The sequence below is a fragment of the Neolamprologus multifasciatus genome, chromosome 14 (genome assembly GCF_963576455.1).
Source record: "Neolamprologus multifasciatus chromosome 14, fNeoMul1.2, whole genome shotgun sequence".
Lineage (NCBI taxonomy): Eukaryota > Metazoa > Chordata > Actinopteri > Cichliformes > Cichlidae > Neolamprologus > Neolamprologus multifasciatus.
In genome coordinates this window covers 4,355,239-4,370,603 of record NC_140452.1, presented here as the reverse complement: position 1 = coordinate 4,370,603, position 15,365 = coordinate 4,355,239, and the positions used below count along the sequence as shown (strand labels likewise).

The following is a 15,365-nucleotide window of genomic DNA, read 5'->3' as shown; positions in this document are numbered from 1 at the left end:
GCTTTGTCCTCGTTCATGCACGTGACCACGTGTGATCTTACACTCATTCTTCTGATCGGGAATATTTTTTACTGCATCAAGTTTCAAAGCTTAACTTCAGCCTGCCGAGATTCTTCTGCAGCCCCTGAACCTTTAGTGGCAGCTCTGCTCGTCTCGCAAGTGAAAGATGAAATATTGCTTTTACGTTTTCATTCATTTTGACTTTTAAAGACACTTTACAACACCTTACTTGTTGAGCTTGATTCTTTCATCTGAATGTGAGATATGAGACGGGCTCAGAACCATGACTGTTTTATTCTTTCACTTAAACTGTGAACATTTTTTGGAAATTTTAAGCTAAGTTACAAAACCTGAGTTGAAATGTCCTTCAGAAAATGTGTTGATGAATCCTAAAAGATTTTATTGTACAGAAACCAAAAGGATGGTCGGCTTATGGATCCTAATGGTGTAACTTATCCTGCAAGTTTAACCTGTGAGATGCAAAACATTCAAAAGGTTTGACATTTTCTCTTCAGCTTATTTGCTACCCAGTGCAGTACCGTCAGAGGCCACCAGGGGGCTTCAGCCGCACACTTGGGATATTCAGTGCAAGGTTGTTAAAGAGAGGCTGAGAGCGCCTCTGGCAGATGTCTGACATAAAAAGCTTAATGAAAACTGTTTTTACAACTTCAACTTCAGTTTGAATTTGGTTAAAAGTGGAGGGTCGTCTCTGTCCTCGACACCTGAGGTCCGCACACCTCATTAGGAAACGAATTTGATGTTCAGAGAAGCACCATGTGACAAACACCACGTGATTGACATTTAGACAAGTATAAAGACTTTTTCGGTCATGTTTAAAAAATGATGAGCGCCTGTGTGGCTGTTTGATCACAAATATGTCATTTAAAAAAAGTCAAATGTTTGAAACACCGCTCAAACCACTGAACGTGATATACATGTCTGCTAAACTTTCACCTTTTAAACCAACTTCATCCCAGTTTTAAGTTTCAGTCATGTCCAATGTGCCATTGAGACACCTTTGGACAGGTTTTCTAATGCTTTGTTCAGCGGATAAACGGCTAAAGTGAAATCAAATGAGAAAAACACCATCACTATGACGTCATTAAGAGAGCATTAACACATGGGGGGGGGGGGGGTAATGTGTTTGACAAACGCAGGAAAGATGCAGATTTCATGGCGGCAGCTTCAAAACAATCAAAGCAGGATTTGTTAATTATAAAAATAGTTTTTTTGTAAAGTTTGCTAAACTGTCAGGATGCGAGCAGAGCTTCCTGCTGACCAGCGCTGAATACACGCCCATCGTTTACCCTTAAACATGTCGCTGGTTCCTCCACCTTCAGCTGCGTCCTTGTGGTGGAGAGAGGCGTTCAAAGCCGCTGCTCTCTGACGTCACGCTCAGGAAGAAAGTTTTGGTTGCCGTTTGTTGGGGGGCGGGGCCTGTGCGGAGGAGGGGAGCGGTGATGCTGAGGAGGAGTAACCGAGGAAGAGCAACAGGTTTCAGTGTGCTGATGGGTTCACGAGGACAGAGCACGAGCGTATGAAGAGGACGGAACACAGGTTCGTATGGATGTTATCTCTGAAAAGAGGCAGCTTTAAAAAAAACTGTTTTTATTTCAAATGTAAAAGTTGGTCATCAGAGTGACCCCGAGGTGGGAAGTAACGAAGTAGAATTTCCAGGTATTTCTACTTAACTCGAGCGTTTCTTGTTACTTTTTACTTTTACTCCCCACATTTTTGAACAACTATCTCTACTTTTACTCTTTACGTTTTAAAACAGTTACTTTAAGTTCATTCATATTGTGTGTGCTCGGCGTTAAACTGTTCCAGATGAACTGGTGTCACAGGTTAACTGGTGACGGTCAAACAGGCAATAAAAACGAAATATTTCATCTGTGACATTAATTCAAACAGACTCCGTCTTTTTGCTCTTGAACAATCAAATATTAAAAACTGTCGCGCGTGTACCTGGTGATATTCTCGCGCACGAGTTGACCGCGAAAACGGCAAACAAATACGTCACCACGCCGATTCACAAGGCAGCACGTTATCATCCCCATCACTCCGTGTCAGCCTCACAGCTAAGGTTTAATTCGTGTACACGTAAATGAACTGTGTGTGTGACACACACCTGCACCTGCTGTCACCACAGAACCAGAAGAAATCACAATGGGGTCAAAAACAGTAGAGGAACAAAAGACAGCATGGTACCCGGATGTTTGATTTAAAAAAACATCCAAAGAACATTTTTATGGTAAACTTATCAGAGTGACGTCACTATATGACGGAAGTAGCTGCTCAGAACAGGTTGTAGCATATGAAAAGTCTCCTTTTACCTCAATTTGATCCCAGGCTCATCTTCTAAAATAATTTTCTAACGTAGTCGTGAAAAAGATTTTGAATTGATATTAATGCTCTAAACTGACCAGAACAAACAGTCGTACTGAAGAAAATAACCTTATATTGTGACACTTGGAGTGGGTGTAAAACAGATTTCATGTTTTCTACAGATCCTGAAACTATCACACGACTATCTCATCTACTTAAAAAGTCGTAAATGGTCAAAAATGTTGGGAATAATAATTAAAAAACATTAAATTTCAGCCCGCCTCTGTCCTCTGAGGGCTGTTAATGCAGAAATTATGAAGGTAAAGTCTTTCATGGCTTCATTACACATGTTAAAGCTGATTGTGACGGGTCAGGTGGGCAGCACCGAAGAGCCAATATTTAAGGAGGAAGAATTTGTTTAGTGTCGAAAACTGGCTCAGAAAACACAGATATTCAGACTCATCTGGAGCCCAGGACAAAAACAGATTTATCACATGAAAAAAGATTTGTGCTGAATTTCAGTTTTTCAAATTTAGACTCTTTAGTAAAATTCACAATCCCCTTTAAATAATAGTAAAAAATTGTAATATGGATCATAGTTGTGGATTTGAGCTGGAGAAGATTTTAATGACTTGTAGTGCAGGTATGTTTATCTATAGTAGTACTGTGTAGTACATTAATACATCATATTTTGGGGGATGTGCCATGTGATGCCCCGCCCACTTTTGGGCACTTCTGAACATGAATGCTCATTATTATACCTGTGATTAGGAAGCAGTGCCAAAGCCTGCATGTTTGTGTGTGTTGGTTATTTGTCTCTGGTCACTCTTAGCTAAGCGTCACTTTAACGTGACAGCTGGTGATGATAGTCAAGCTAAAGGAGGCGACTCTGTCAAGTGTTACAGAAAATCTAGTTTACAGTCAACCTGATGATCATCGGCCTTTAAAAGCCGAACACAGTCGTTTTCTTCTCCGTGTTGTGTCCCAGACTGAATACCTCTGTCTATTTTAGCAGTTTCATTTTGTAGACTTGAAGATTTATCCGTTTATGGTGCAAAATATTTAAAACTGATTTTTTTAATAGAGCATCATGGCTCATTTTTTCTTTTCTTCTTTCTTGTTGTTCCTCTTCTTTATTCCAGCAGGTGGTGATTAGTGGTTAGGGCTAATTATGATGCTGCAGCCTGATCACACAAAGAGAAGTGTGTGTGTGTGTGTGTTAGGACTCAACACCTTGAAGCTGACATTGTGTGGACTCCTAATTATAGAGGAGGCAGTTGTTGTAAGAGTGAGGAGGGATTCGTTTTAGGCGCTTGTGAGAGCCGACGGCCGCACTGCCTTCATGCAGATACTGTAACACTTTATAACTGAATTGTGGTCTTTTCTAAAGAGCCTTTGTGGGAGTTGTGCGAACACCGGGTGTCTTGCCATCACAAGAATAACATCCAGTGAAAGAGGACGAAAATTCCTACCATTTCATATTTGAATGACGTATGCAGAGGGAATGATCTGAGCAGGAAACGACGGGAAAGCAGGTTTAAAAAAATATGTGTGTGATGTCATCACTCTGCAGGGCAAACTGAAACTGGAGGTAAAAAACAGAGATTCACTCATATGAGCTTTGTTTAAGATGAAAATAATTTTGACTTGATATTAATGCTCAAACTAAGTCGTGCTTAAGAAAAGCAGATTCAGAGTGGGTGTAAAACTGAGCACTTAAACCTGAAAATGTTGTGTGAATATATCTCCTCTTCTTCAAAGTTATAAGAGCTCCAAAGGCTGAAAATATAACTAAAAAGCACCCAGTTTCAGACCCACCCCTGTGCCCTATAAGGGCCTGTATCTGTGAATATATAAGTGAGTATTGACTGTGATTAACCCCCGGATTAACTGGAGATGGTGGGGAAGGGGCGGTCTGGGTGTCTCTGCTCAGACCTGGATCAGCAGCAGAAACTATGCATGAATTTAAGAAGAATGACGACAGGGACAAGAAGGAACCCGACAGTGTGCTTCAGTGCTTTTTCCTGCACACATTAAACGACTTATTCAGACTAAGCTAACCTGAGAGTTCATCCTTCTTCCTGTTTGGCCATTTGAATTGCTCGTGGTTTTAGCTGAAGATGATTTTAGTGTAATTTAGTGTGTTAGGTGTTTATGAAGAGCAGTGAATCACAAAGAAGCTAGCCTTTAAGGCTGGAGGAAGGAGCTAAGAGAGCTTGTTTTAGACAAGAGACGCTGCGTCAAAGCCCGTGTTAGACAAAGAAGGATTATTCTGAACGGTGGATGTTTCAGAACTATTCTTTTGATAGGAAATGAGTATTATGGGTCCCCTTGACCTTGAAGTATCACGTTCATGTGTGCAAAAGGCTGCTGCAGCTGATGTTTTGAGTGCTAACTGGCTGACTGTTGACAGTTACAGTAACTGCCATTAAAACGAAAGTAAGTGCTTCTTAAAAAATAAATGTGGTTATCCTGAAGCGTGTTTGTGTAAGCGAGAGCCTGTGCTGCCTGCCTGGCGTCTGCCTGCTCGAGTCTATTGTCAGTCATGAAAAATAACCATGGCCTCACTCTCACCCTCTCCAGCTGTTAAAGACACCTGATGCTGCAGTCTGATCCGCTCACCTGGGACTGAACACACACGCACAAACAAACATGGCTGCTAACGCACGTTCAGACCCGCCCATCCTCACAGAGCAGGAGGAGTTACAGAGAAGAGCCAATCAGGTCACAGATGAGGTAAGAGGATTATGATGGTAAATAAGTGTTTTATTAATTATTAACAACCACACATAGAAATGGCCGTTTACTTGTTACCCTTGTATCCAGTGCACATTAACCTGATAACAGCTGTTTGTGTAATTTACCTACTTTTCTCATCCTCCTGTGATTTAAACTTCACCATTTTCAGTCTTAAGCCTTTTCTCCCTGACTGAAAGAAGATTTTTCATCTCACCACGTCCTTAGCTTCCTTTGACCGGACAAAACATGTGCTGCAGACATGAAATTGACCTTTTACCCTCTTGTAAACGTTACTTACAAATTTGTGCCATCTCAAAAAAATGTCACAATTCACGTCCATGAGCATGAACAAGTAAACAATATATCTCACGACCCGGCTGTGAATCCAGAAGCAGGAAGTCAACAAACTTGACAACATAAATGAAGGTTTGGAAGAAAATGGAAACGTTTGGAATTCTGGAATTTTGTTGTTTATAAAAAGTGAAATAATTTCTTGCTATCTTTTAACCTCTTTTGTCCAACGTAAAAACTTGTTGTATAAGAACTAAAGGACCAAACAAAGTTCTAGTTGTGTCTTTGTAGCATGTGGCTAAAACACAACCGTATCTGTGAAGTGTGTAACTCGAGCTGTGGTCTCTCTGTGGAGGCAGAAGGACTTCCTCAGCTCCACTAACCTCTAAACATGGACACAGATTAGTTCGTATGAGACGGCACATCTGAAACATCAGGTTCAAGGACATGAAATTCATTTCCAGACTCACAAATGAATAAATTAGACGTTTGGAGTATTTCATAAACTGCCTTGAAACAGCAGTGGGATTTAAGTGATTCTACTTAAAAATAAAAACGTATTCTTTCTTTTTTATATAGTGAATTTGATCAGGGATGCCAAATATTTCCTTTCAGTGCAGCCCACCATATGGAGAGCAAAAACTGCAAAGAAAGAGGGGCTATAATACACTTTACACTGTATTTTGCTTAAGGAAACTGTCACGGCGAGTGAGATGAGCCGTGTGGAAAATAAAGGAGGATCCAAACGCAGGCACTTGTACAGGTGTGAGGGTGGTTTATTAAACACAAAAAGGAAATGGACAAACGGCGAACGGAGCAAAGACTAAACTAAACTGGAACTGGACATGAATGAGAGCGGGCGGAAACAGATGACGGTTGACTGCAGGGAAACACAGAGATGAAGCAGGGTGGAAACACAGACGGACCAGCGACTACAAACACAAAAGACCCGACTAAAATACACTCAGAGAAACACAGGGAGATTACACACAGGTGGGGGACACAGCTGGGAGTCATTAACGAGACGAGAGGTAAAACTGAACAATCACATGAGACGCAGACCTTCACAATAAAACAGGAACAAGAAACCATCGCACTAAGACGCAGACTCGACATTGAGAGACAGACAGAAAATGACACATGGAACTAGACCAATACAAAGCAGACACAACCGAAGAACAAATCCTAAACACAAATAAACAGAAACATGAAACTAATAATACACATCATAATCATTAACACAACAAGAAAACAATCCCTGATGCAAAATTAAACCAAAACATAAGAAATTCGAACCATACTGAGCCTGGGCTGTCTTTGGGCTCTAGGCTGGCTTCAGAAAAAGGAAACGTTTGAATAATGGATACAGAGAAAAACCCAACAATCATATGACCCCCTATGAGCAGCACTTTGGCGACAGTGGGAAGGAAAAACTCCCTTTTAACAGGAAGAAACCTCCGACAGAACCAGGCTCAGGCCATAAAAACACATGGATAAAGACATGCTGTGGAAGGGAGCCTGAGATTAATAACAGATACGATTCAGTGCAGAGAGGTCTGTTAACACATAGTGAGTGAAGAAGAAACACCCAGTGCATCATGGGAATCCCCCAGCAAGGCTGGAGTACCTGGCTGGAGCGTCATTCCACTGGATTTCATCCGTAACCCGGCGCGTAGCATTAGAACGGGGAAGGTCTCCTTTCGCGTTCCTGAGGAACACCGCGGGACGTGACAAAACGTCGGCGTGTTACGCCTCGGGAGTGAGAACGGTCTGTCTAATCTTAAAAGCAGAGATCGTTTTCAACAGTTGCCTCAAGGAGCATTTTGTTGCACGACCTTACAATCCTGCACTATATCATCATGACGACAAGTCACAGACTCTTTGAGCAAACTGAATTCCCAGTTCCAGATGTTATAGCTCCTCCCCCTTTAAGGCCATCTTCCCTTTCTTCTGACTGGCTGCTCCTGTAAACAGAAAACGAGATGAGGATATTGGGCCATATCCACTTATCCCCCGTCTGCAGTAGAAAAACGATGTGAAACTAAGCCAAGCCTGAATGTTCGGCTCATGAGAATTACACGGATTCATCTTCTCCTTTGACACTTTTGCCATGTTTCATATGAACATGGTTTTACATGTGCATTACCCTTCAGCTGACTCGGCCTAAAGAACGGATCATGAAAGTGTCAGACCATCTAACATCTTTGAGGCTGGCAAGGAGCGGAGAAAAATACAATCTAACAGTGGTGATGTGGACGGCAGCGAGTCACAACAGCATCCTCAGCTTATACCCCGGAGAGCGTGTCACACTCTGCGTGTCGGTCAGAGGAACCTGATGAGGATAATTATAATTAGAGCATCTCAGCAATAAAACCAAGAATTCATCATAAACAAACTGGCAAGAAGAGTGACGCAAATGACTACACAACCTGCTGAGCCACAGAGGACACAGCCCTGCCTGAGGGGGGGGGCCTGGCTCACCTGGTTGCCTTGGAGACAGCTGGTCTCCAGGTGCAACTGTCTGGCACAGATGAGCTCATACATTCAGTGGGGGTAGTTTTGAACACACACACACACACGCACACACACACACACACACACACACACACACACACACACACTCCCTGGTGTTTAAAGGCTACTGCAGGTCAGAGACATGTGTCACCTCATCATCCCATCAGTGGGGAAATCCCAGAGGACTGACATGATATTTACACAACACACACACAGACACACACACACACACACACACACACACACACACATACACACACACACAGACCTAGGGGTAGATAAACAGGCAGCTAGCAGTTTCTGCGCATGACTGATGTAGACTGTATCCTCCTACTATAACCTATAATAACTCCTTAATGACACAAAGATGATTTAAAAGTTCTTTTAACTAGAAATGACTTTCTAAACACATCAGATATCTTACTTGTTCCTGCTCCCACGTGTCCCCCTTTACATTTGGACCTGAAACTATGACACATTCCACAATACTGATGCTCAGAGATGGTTACTGAACAATAGTGAGGAACAAGAACAAGTTGTAGCTTTAGATTTTCACACTTGGTGCGAGTGTGAAATGAGCTTGACTGCATTTTTGACAGAGCTTAAATGTGTTTTTACACCCTCAAGCTTAATGTTAAAATGCAGAATATTATATTATATTATATGATAAGAAATTGCATCAATATCTGGTATAATGGAGGACGAGGTCTATCTCGCCCCTGTAGGCGGCCATGGGTGCGCACGGACCGGTTTAGGTCCGACAGTATTTTCACGGACCGGCCTTTAAGGTGTCCCGGATAAATACAACAAAATAAAACCAGTACTGGTACCAAAAAGAAATAAGATTTAGTCATAACACACGGGAAAAGACCCAGAGAAACGAGTTAACGATAAAAACCTGGTACCAAACGACTCACGGACCGGACTGTGGCCCAGGGGTTGGGGACCACTGCCCTACCAGAGGCCTGGAAGCTGGAGCTTCCTGTGTAGTGTGTGTTTAAGGTGGTGATCCACACCACTGACGGGACCATTAAGACCACCCTCCCCACTTTGCAGGACAGGACATGAAACGATTCACCTGCATCGTCCGCTGAACGAGGAGAAGCTTCTGACCTCAGACTGAAAGACCTCCGAGACTCAGAGTCACTCTTGCACCGTTTCTTATGTTGGTCGGATGCATTTAATGTATTTCTTTAACTTATGTGTAGCTGCAGAGGGGAATTTAAGGACTTCACTGTAGGTTATACTAAACTTTAACTGTTTGTATAACCAAGAACAAAATTAAAGCTACAAAAATGACTTAATGAGCAAGTTCATGTAATGTGTTGAATGTTAAATATTGAAGCAGTGATTTTGTGTCTTTCAGTCACTGGAGAGCACGCGGCGGATGGTTCAGTTGGTTGAGGAGGTACACACACACACACACACACACACACAGTATAATCTAGCAATAAGAAACAAAGACCCCCGCAGTGATGGAGTGATGAAGCACAAACCTCATTAACTGTGAACTTTGTCATCATCATCTGTAAATTAGCCTGCTGTGTTTCCACATGAGGAAATGACCACAGATCCATGTCAGCATGACTCTAACAAAGACGGATGCTGTGTTATGATTAAGTTTAAGCTCCTGGAAAATTATTTTGGACAAACGACGGCCGGGAGAGCAGAACAGTGAGGAAAGCATCTGTTTACTTTTAGTCGCTGTGATCAGGATCGAGGTCATGTGATCTTACTGCAGATAAACAGTTTAGGCAGTTTTACCTTGTTGGCTTTTTACCATAAACCTAAAATAGAAAGAATTTAAAGAAGTGAGCAGGAGCTCAGTGGATCGCCACGTGGCGTCTGCAGCAAACGTCTTTAAATCGATTTCCATCGCTGGGCTTCCTGTCAGTAACGGGTTTTTATGCGTTCCCTCCTCCAGAGTAAAGATGTTGGGATCAGGACTGTGGTGATGTTGGATGAACAAGGAGGTAAACAGCTTTTACTTGGCTTAAATGTAAAGACTTGTCTTGACCATAAAATTTGAAATTTGTGTTTATTCTTAAATTTCTCGTTGTATCAAGTTTTTTTCTCATAATTTAGCCTTTTTGTGTAAATATCCCCGATTTGAGCTTTTGGTTTGGAAGCCTTGCCAGTACACGTTGTGTAAACATGCCCATCTCTGTATTGATCTCTGCTCCTGCTGTGGCAACACCATAAAACTCCCGTTCTAACAGAGCAGTTGGAGCGTATTGAGGAGGGTATGGACTCCATCAACAGGGACATGAGAGAGGCAGAGAAGAATCTGACAGACATGGCCCAGTGCTGTGGCCTTTGTATCTGGCCACTCAGGAAGTAGGTCCAAGAACCTGCGTCTTTACCCAAACAGGCCCTAAAAAGCCCCGTACTGGTGCCCAGTTCCATTAAATGTGTTGCAGCATTCATCAAATGTGATTAGATTATCAAACTCCTTCAGCAACGATAATCGTAACCAATCGTCATCATCGTAATAATCAGGGGCTTAAATTACTCGATAAGACATCTTGAGTGAATGATGTCACTCTCTGCTCGTTTCCTTTTGCCCAAGTATTAAACTCAAAGATTTTTTTTATTTAATAATTCATTTTAATTGATCCATTAAGAAGAAAATAAAGCCAAAAGTCAAAGAATGCATGTTTTTACTAACAGATGTTCAGTGAATCAGGATCTGAATGATATATATGAACAAACTATTTGGTAAAAGCCTTCAGGATGTGAAAAACTACACGTTTGCTGTTTCTGAAGTGGAGATTTTTTGGCTTGAAGGATCAAAAAATCTAATTTATAGACAAAGGCCTGTAAAAATGAACTCGATATAACAGATAAGCTCTGCATCTCTTGCATCTGATGTCTGTTTATAGCAGAACGGTGACAATGAAGAGTTTTCTAACTGCATGTGACTAAAAATACCTAAATTTGGATTTAGAAGACATATTTGTATAAATGCGCCTTAAAATCTTCTTTAAAAGAAGCACAGATGCAGAAACATCCTTCGTACATAGCCCGAGAGAAGAAAACAGAATGGAAGTGGGCACCGAGGTCAAAGGTCGTTGGCTCTGCACCGTTTGGTCCCGTGTTAGCAGTTAGCGCAGCGTGGTGGTGTTCTGTTTCACGTTTCTGGTGGCTGCTGTTTCAGTTCATAGCGCAGCCGCGTGGAAATACTTTGTGATTTTTCTTCTTTTATTCCACCTCCCTCCTCCTCTCTTCTCCCTCCATTCTTCTCGTTACGTTCAACCTCACTTCCTGCTTTCTTTCACCTTTGCTCTTCCTTCATCCCGCTCCGCCGCATCCTCTCATAGAGCAGTTGGAGCGAATAGAGGAGGGCTTGGATCAGATCAACTCTGATATGAAGGAGGCAGAGAAAAACCTGACTGACCTGGGCAAGTGCTGTGGTCTCTGCTCCTGTGATAAGTAGGTGGAGGTGTGCGTGGCGTGTGTGTGAGTGTGTGTTTGTCTGTAAACACAGCTCGGTCCTGTTATTATAATGTTAATAGAGTTGAATTCGTCCTGTAAGGTCAGACTGCAACATTCAAACACCATCACAATGAGCAGCCATCTTATTCGCCAGTTTTTTCTGGCGATTTCACATTTTCAGGGCTCGGTGTTGGCGTTATGGCTGCTGTTGTGTTGGAAGTGACCATATTTGTAGTTTTTGGCACTTCTATACCCAGACGTTACTCACAAAGAGAGAAAACCAAACATAGCAGGAAAGCTAAACTGAGTGTTCTTCTTAAAGAAAGTGCAGATCTAAATGTGTTATAGTTCTTGTTCAGGATGATCCCAGTGATCCCAGTGATCCCAGTGATAAAATAGATGTTTCCAGTAAGGTGCTTTAACATACAGTGCGATGCTGACGAGGAGCAAATAGCGTCCTGAGATTTAAACACGAGAAAACTCTTCAGATTTGGTTCATTAGTTGCTTTTAGCTTTTGCTGTCGTCTTGCTTTGCTGCTCTGATTTGCTCTGAAGTAGTCCAGCGCCGTGTTTGTCGTGTTTTATGGTGTAAATGGACCCTTGGTGTACCCGTACTGTAGCTGCAGGAGCAGTATGGGTACGCTGTGGTCCTCACGTTTCACGTTTAACAGACGTCACTCATTAAAATCGACATCCATCTTTCTCTTCCAGACTAAAGGCTTTTGAGGAGAGTGGGGCGTACAAGGCAGTTTGGGGCAGAGCCTCAAGCCAGGATGGCGTTGTAGCCAATCAGCCGCCGTCATCTCGGGTCGTGGATGAGAGAGAGCAGATGATTATGAGTGGAGGATACATACGAAGGTAGGGAGAGAGTGACACACAGAGTTTAGTGGAGTGTGTTATTGTGTGAGCTGAGAGACGGCAGCTGCATACACGTTTTGTGTGTGTCTGAGTGTGCGTGTGTCTGTGTTTGCTCTTCTTTACAGCAAACTGACATCTAATACTTACGCCATCACACACAGGCAGCTGGTCAAACACAAACACAAAAACTTGCACACATCTTTGCAGCATTAATGTTTTCCTGCTTTATTCGTGCCCGTGTCAGGGCGACCGGCGACGCCCGCGAGGACGAGATGGAGGAGAACCTGGCACATGTGGGCAGCATCGTCGGAAATCTGAAGAGCATGGCGCTGGACATTGGCAACGAGCTGGAAACACAGAATTTCCAGATTGACCGCATACAGGGCAAGGTACCGCTGTCCTGTTCTGCATGTAGGAGACCTCAGTGTGTACCAGTCAAATAAAATTCATTTCACCAGACTCTGTTGGGCAGCACGGTGGTTAGCACTGTTGCCGCACAGCAAGAAGGTCCTGAGTTCAATTCCAACATCAGGTCTTTCTGTGTGGAGTCTCCCCGTGTTTGCGTGGGTTCCCTCCGGGTACTCCGGCTTCCTCCCACCGTCCAAAGACATGCAGTTTGTGGGAATAGGTTAATTGGATAATCCAAATTGCCACTAGGTGTGAATGTGCGAGTGAATGTGAGTGCGAATGGTTGTCTGTCCCTGTCTGTTAGCCCTGTGACAGACTGGCGACCTGTCCAGGGTGTACCCCGCATCTCGCCCTATGACAGCTGGGATAGGCTCCAGCGCCCCCCGCGACCCTGAAAAGGATAAGCAGAAGCGAATGGATGGACAGACTCTGTTAAATGTAACAATTTAAGGGCGCTGGTTTAGCTCGCTGGGATGAACGTGCAACCAACTTAACTCCCACCAGGTCAGGGTTGGATTTTGCTTTAGCCACATGATGAATAGACACATTTTACAAAACTGGAGGACTTTAAATAAAAGCTTTTCCTTTGACATGTTCTAGACCGGTGAAACTCTGTGAAAACAGCCACACCTAGAACATGCCAGCAAACCTCAGACTCCTGTATCTGGTTTGGCATCCAGTTCTCCAAGAACCCAGTTAAAAAAAATAGCATGGAGCTCATGTTATACAGAGAAGAAGCACTAACAATGGTAAACAGTCAAACAAAAGGGCAATAGCTTCTCAAGACTATACTTGAATAAAAGCAACTGAAAATAGGTTCATCTTAAAGTTGATTTCACAGGTTCGTATGTAGGAGGGCAGACTATTCCAGAGTCTGGAAGCAATGAGAGCGTGGCCTGGTCACCGTTAGGGGAGAATTCCCAGAAGTTGGGATAATGATCTCTGTGATATGGAGGCAAAATAGGCAGTTAACAGACCTGAGCAGCCATGAACAGCAGTGACGTGCTGTCTTTTCTTTGTACCAGTTAAAAGTCAAGCTGCTGTACACTGAACTATGTGAAATAGAGAGTGAGAGTGGAATTAGGCAATCTTATATACAGAGTTGCAGTAGACCAGCTGAGAGGTAGGTAAGGGGTGGATAGCTGTTTCCAGATCCTTTGGTCAGTTTTCAGAGTTTCACACGGATCTATCTGGGATCTTAGTGAGGAGAGATTAGGGGAATTATGGCAGTTCATCTCAGGCCCAGAGAGGGAGATGAATCAGATCAATAATGTGGCTTTTTACCTGACAGAAGCAGTTTGTGCTCTTCCCTTTGAGTCAGAGATGAAAGCAGCACAGGAACTCGTGCTAACAGCACTAAAGCTAAGAATTCTTATCTATGAACAGTTCTGAGCAGGTGTTTGATTATATTCACCCTACTGTGTGTTGTTGGACTGTAGAGCTTGCCGAGCTTCCTAACCAGAGCAATTAAGCAAACCTGAAAGTGAAAGATAGATGGAGAGCATAGCTGTGTGTGTCTGCCTACCACATTCTTGTTAACACTTCCTTGTTCTTTCTTTTTTCCCATCCTCTGCAGGCTAATCTCAACGTTACCCGAATCAGCGCTGCCAACCAGAAGGCTACCAACCTCATGAAACGATAGAAGTGCTCTTCCAGTCTTTTTCTATTAAACTGTGCTTTTGCGTGCCGTGCCAATATGCTGACCCTGTTATTTTAAACCTCCCATTACTCACTTTTGACAGTGAAATGTGCTGTAAAACTCATCTAGAGGCCGTAAGTCCATTATTTTTACTAGTGGGTCTAAAGTGGAGCTCTTTATTCCGTAACCGGTATTTTAACATTCCTGTTTGTTCCCCAAATATCATAATAGAAAGTCGTAGTTTTGTTTATTTGTATAAAATGTGACCTATGATTATTATAAGTCAGTTTGCAATGCAATGTACGCTCTGTTTTACCCCTCAGCGTGGCCTCCTTTAGCTCTTGGGAACCTTTAATGGTCCCTGTGAGGAAAAAATTGGGTCACTCCAACAGCACCATCACTGCCAGCAGTAGCAGTAGAGAGCACAATCACACAAATACGTCAATTTGTGTGAAAAGCAACCAGTCCAGTCCCAAATTACACAACCCTGTTCTTCCACTTTCTCCAAAATCTGCCACTGTGGATGAAACACGTATGTGACGGCGCCCTCTGTCGGCCCAGCCGGGTATTGCCCAGAAGAAGGAAATACGTATTTCCCCACAATGGAGGATCTCTGGCGACACCAAGCGGACGCAAGCGGAACATGCATTCTTCCTGGCCTCTCCCATCTTCCTTCTGTCTCCATGCTGATAGAAAATGGTGGTGACACCAAGTGACGTTGTAGCTGATTTTACGACCCTGTCTCTCAGTCGTGCAAAGGTTTGCCGACAATGCCAAAAGTCACCATATCCTAAATGATTTGTACTTGGTGTCTGTGTTTGTAATGTTAGCCAATCAGGGAGATCCTTAAGTAAACTATGCTGTCTTTTTATTAGCTGCTAGGTTTGAAATCGTTCATTGGGTAATTTAGAAGCTGTTTTTTGTTTAATTATGTACTGATGAGTAATGTAGTACAAATCATAGAAGTGTAGCTGATGCTGACCTATGTTGACCCACAAAGGCCTTCGTGTGCGTAACTACAAGGTAACTACTACAGCTGAGGATCACTCGTGTGTGTTTGTCACGATAAAATGTTGAAATATGAACGTAATGAATAAAAAAAATGTGCGCAGGAATACGTACGTGATTTTGGGACTAATTAATTATGTGAGGCGGG

The 15,365-nt window shown here is 42.9% G+C and overlaps 1 protein-coding gene across 2 annotated transcripts; it reads left to right on the top strand.

The window, feature by feature from the left end:
• The first annotated feature begins 102 nt into the window (after positions 1 to 102).
• LOC146503271 (synaptosomal-associated protein 25) lies at positions 103 to 15,282 on the top strand. Of its 2 annotated transcripts, none has more exons than XM_085130625.1 (8): positions 103 to 1,557; positions 4,909 to 5,061; positions 9,236 to 9,277; positions 9,794 to 9,842; positions 11,190 to 11,301; positions 12,016 to 12,162; positions 12,407 to 12,551; positions 14,147 to 15,282. In XM_085130625.1, the coding sequence occupies exons 2-8, from the start codon at positions 4,978 to 4,980 to the stop codon at positions 14,210 to 14,212; spliced, it is 645 nt and encodes a 214-aa protein (XP_084986751.1). In that variant the 5' UTR covers positions 103 to 1,557; positions 4,909 to 4,977; the 3' UTR covers positions 14,213 to 15,282. The 2 variants fall into 2 exon arrangements, with proteins under 2 accessions (XP_084986751.1, XP_084986752.1); XM_085130626.1 differs by lacking the exon at positions 11,190 to 11,301 and adding an exon at positions 10,089 to 10,206.
• The last annotated feature ends 83 nt before the right edge of the window (positions 15,283 to 15,365 follow it).

Coding starts and splice junctions, on each gene's coding strand:
- LOC146503271 (XM_085130626.1), top strand. CDS start 4,978: ATGGCTGCTAACGCACGTTCAGACCCGCCCATCCTCACAGAGCAGGAG. Junction 9,278..9,793: donor TGGTTCAGTTGGTTGAGGAG/GTACACACACAC, acceptor TCCCTCCTCCAG/AGTAAAGATGTTGGGATCAG. Junction 9,843..10,088: donor GATGTTGGATGAACAAGGAG/GTAAACAGCTTT, acceptor CCGTTCTAACAG/AGCAGTTGGAGCGTATTGAG.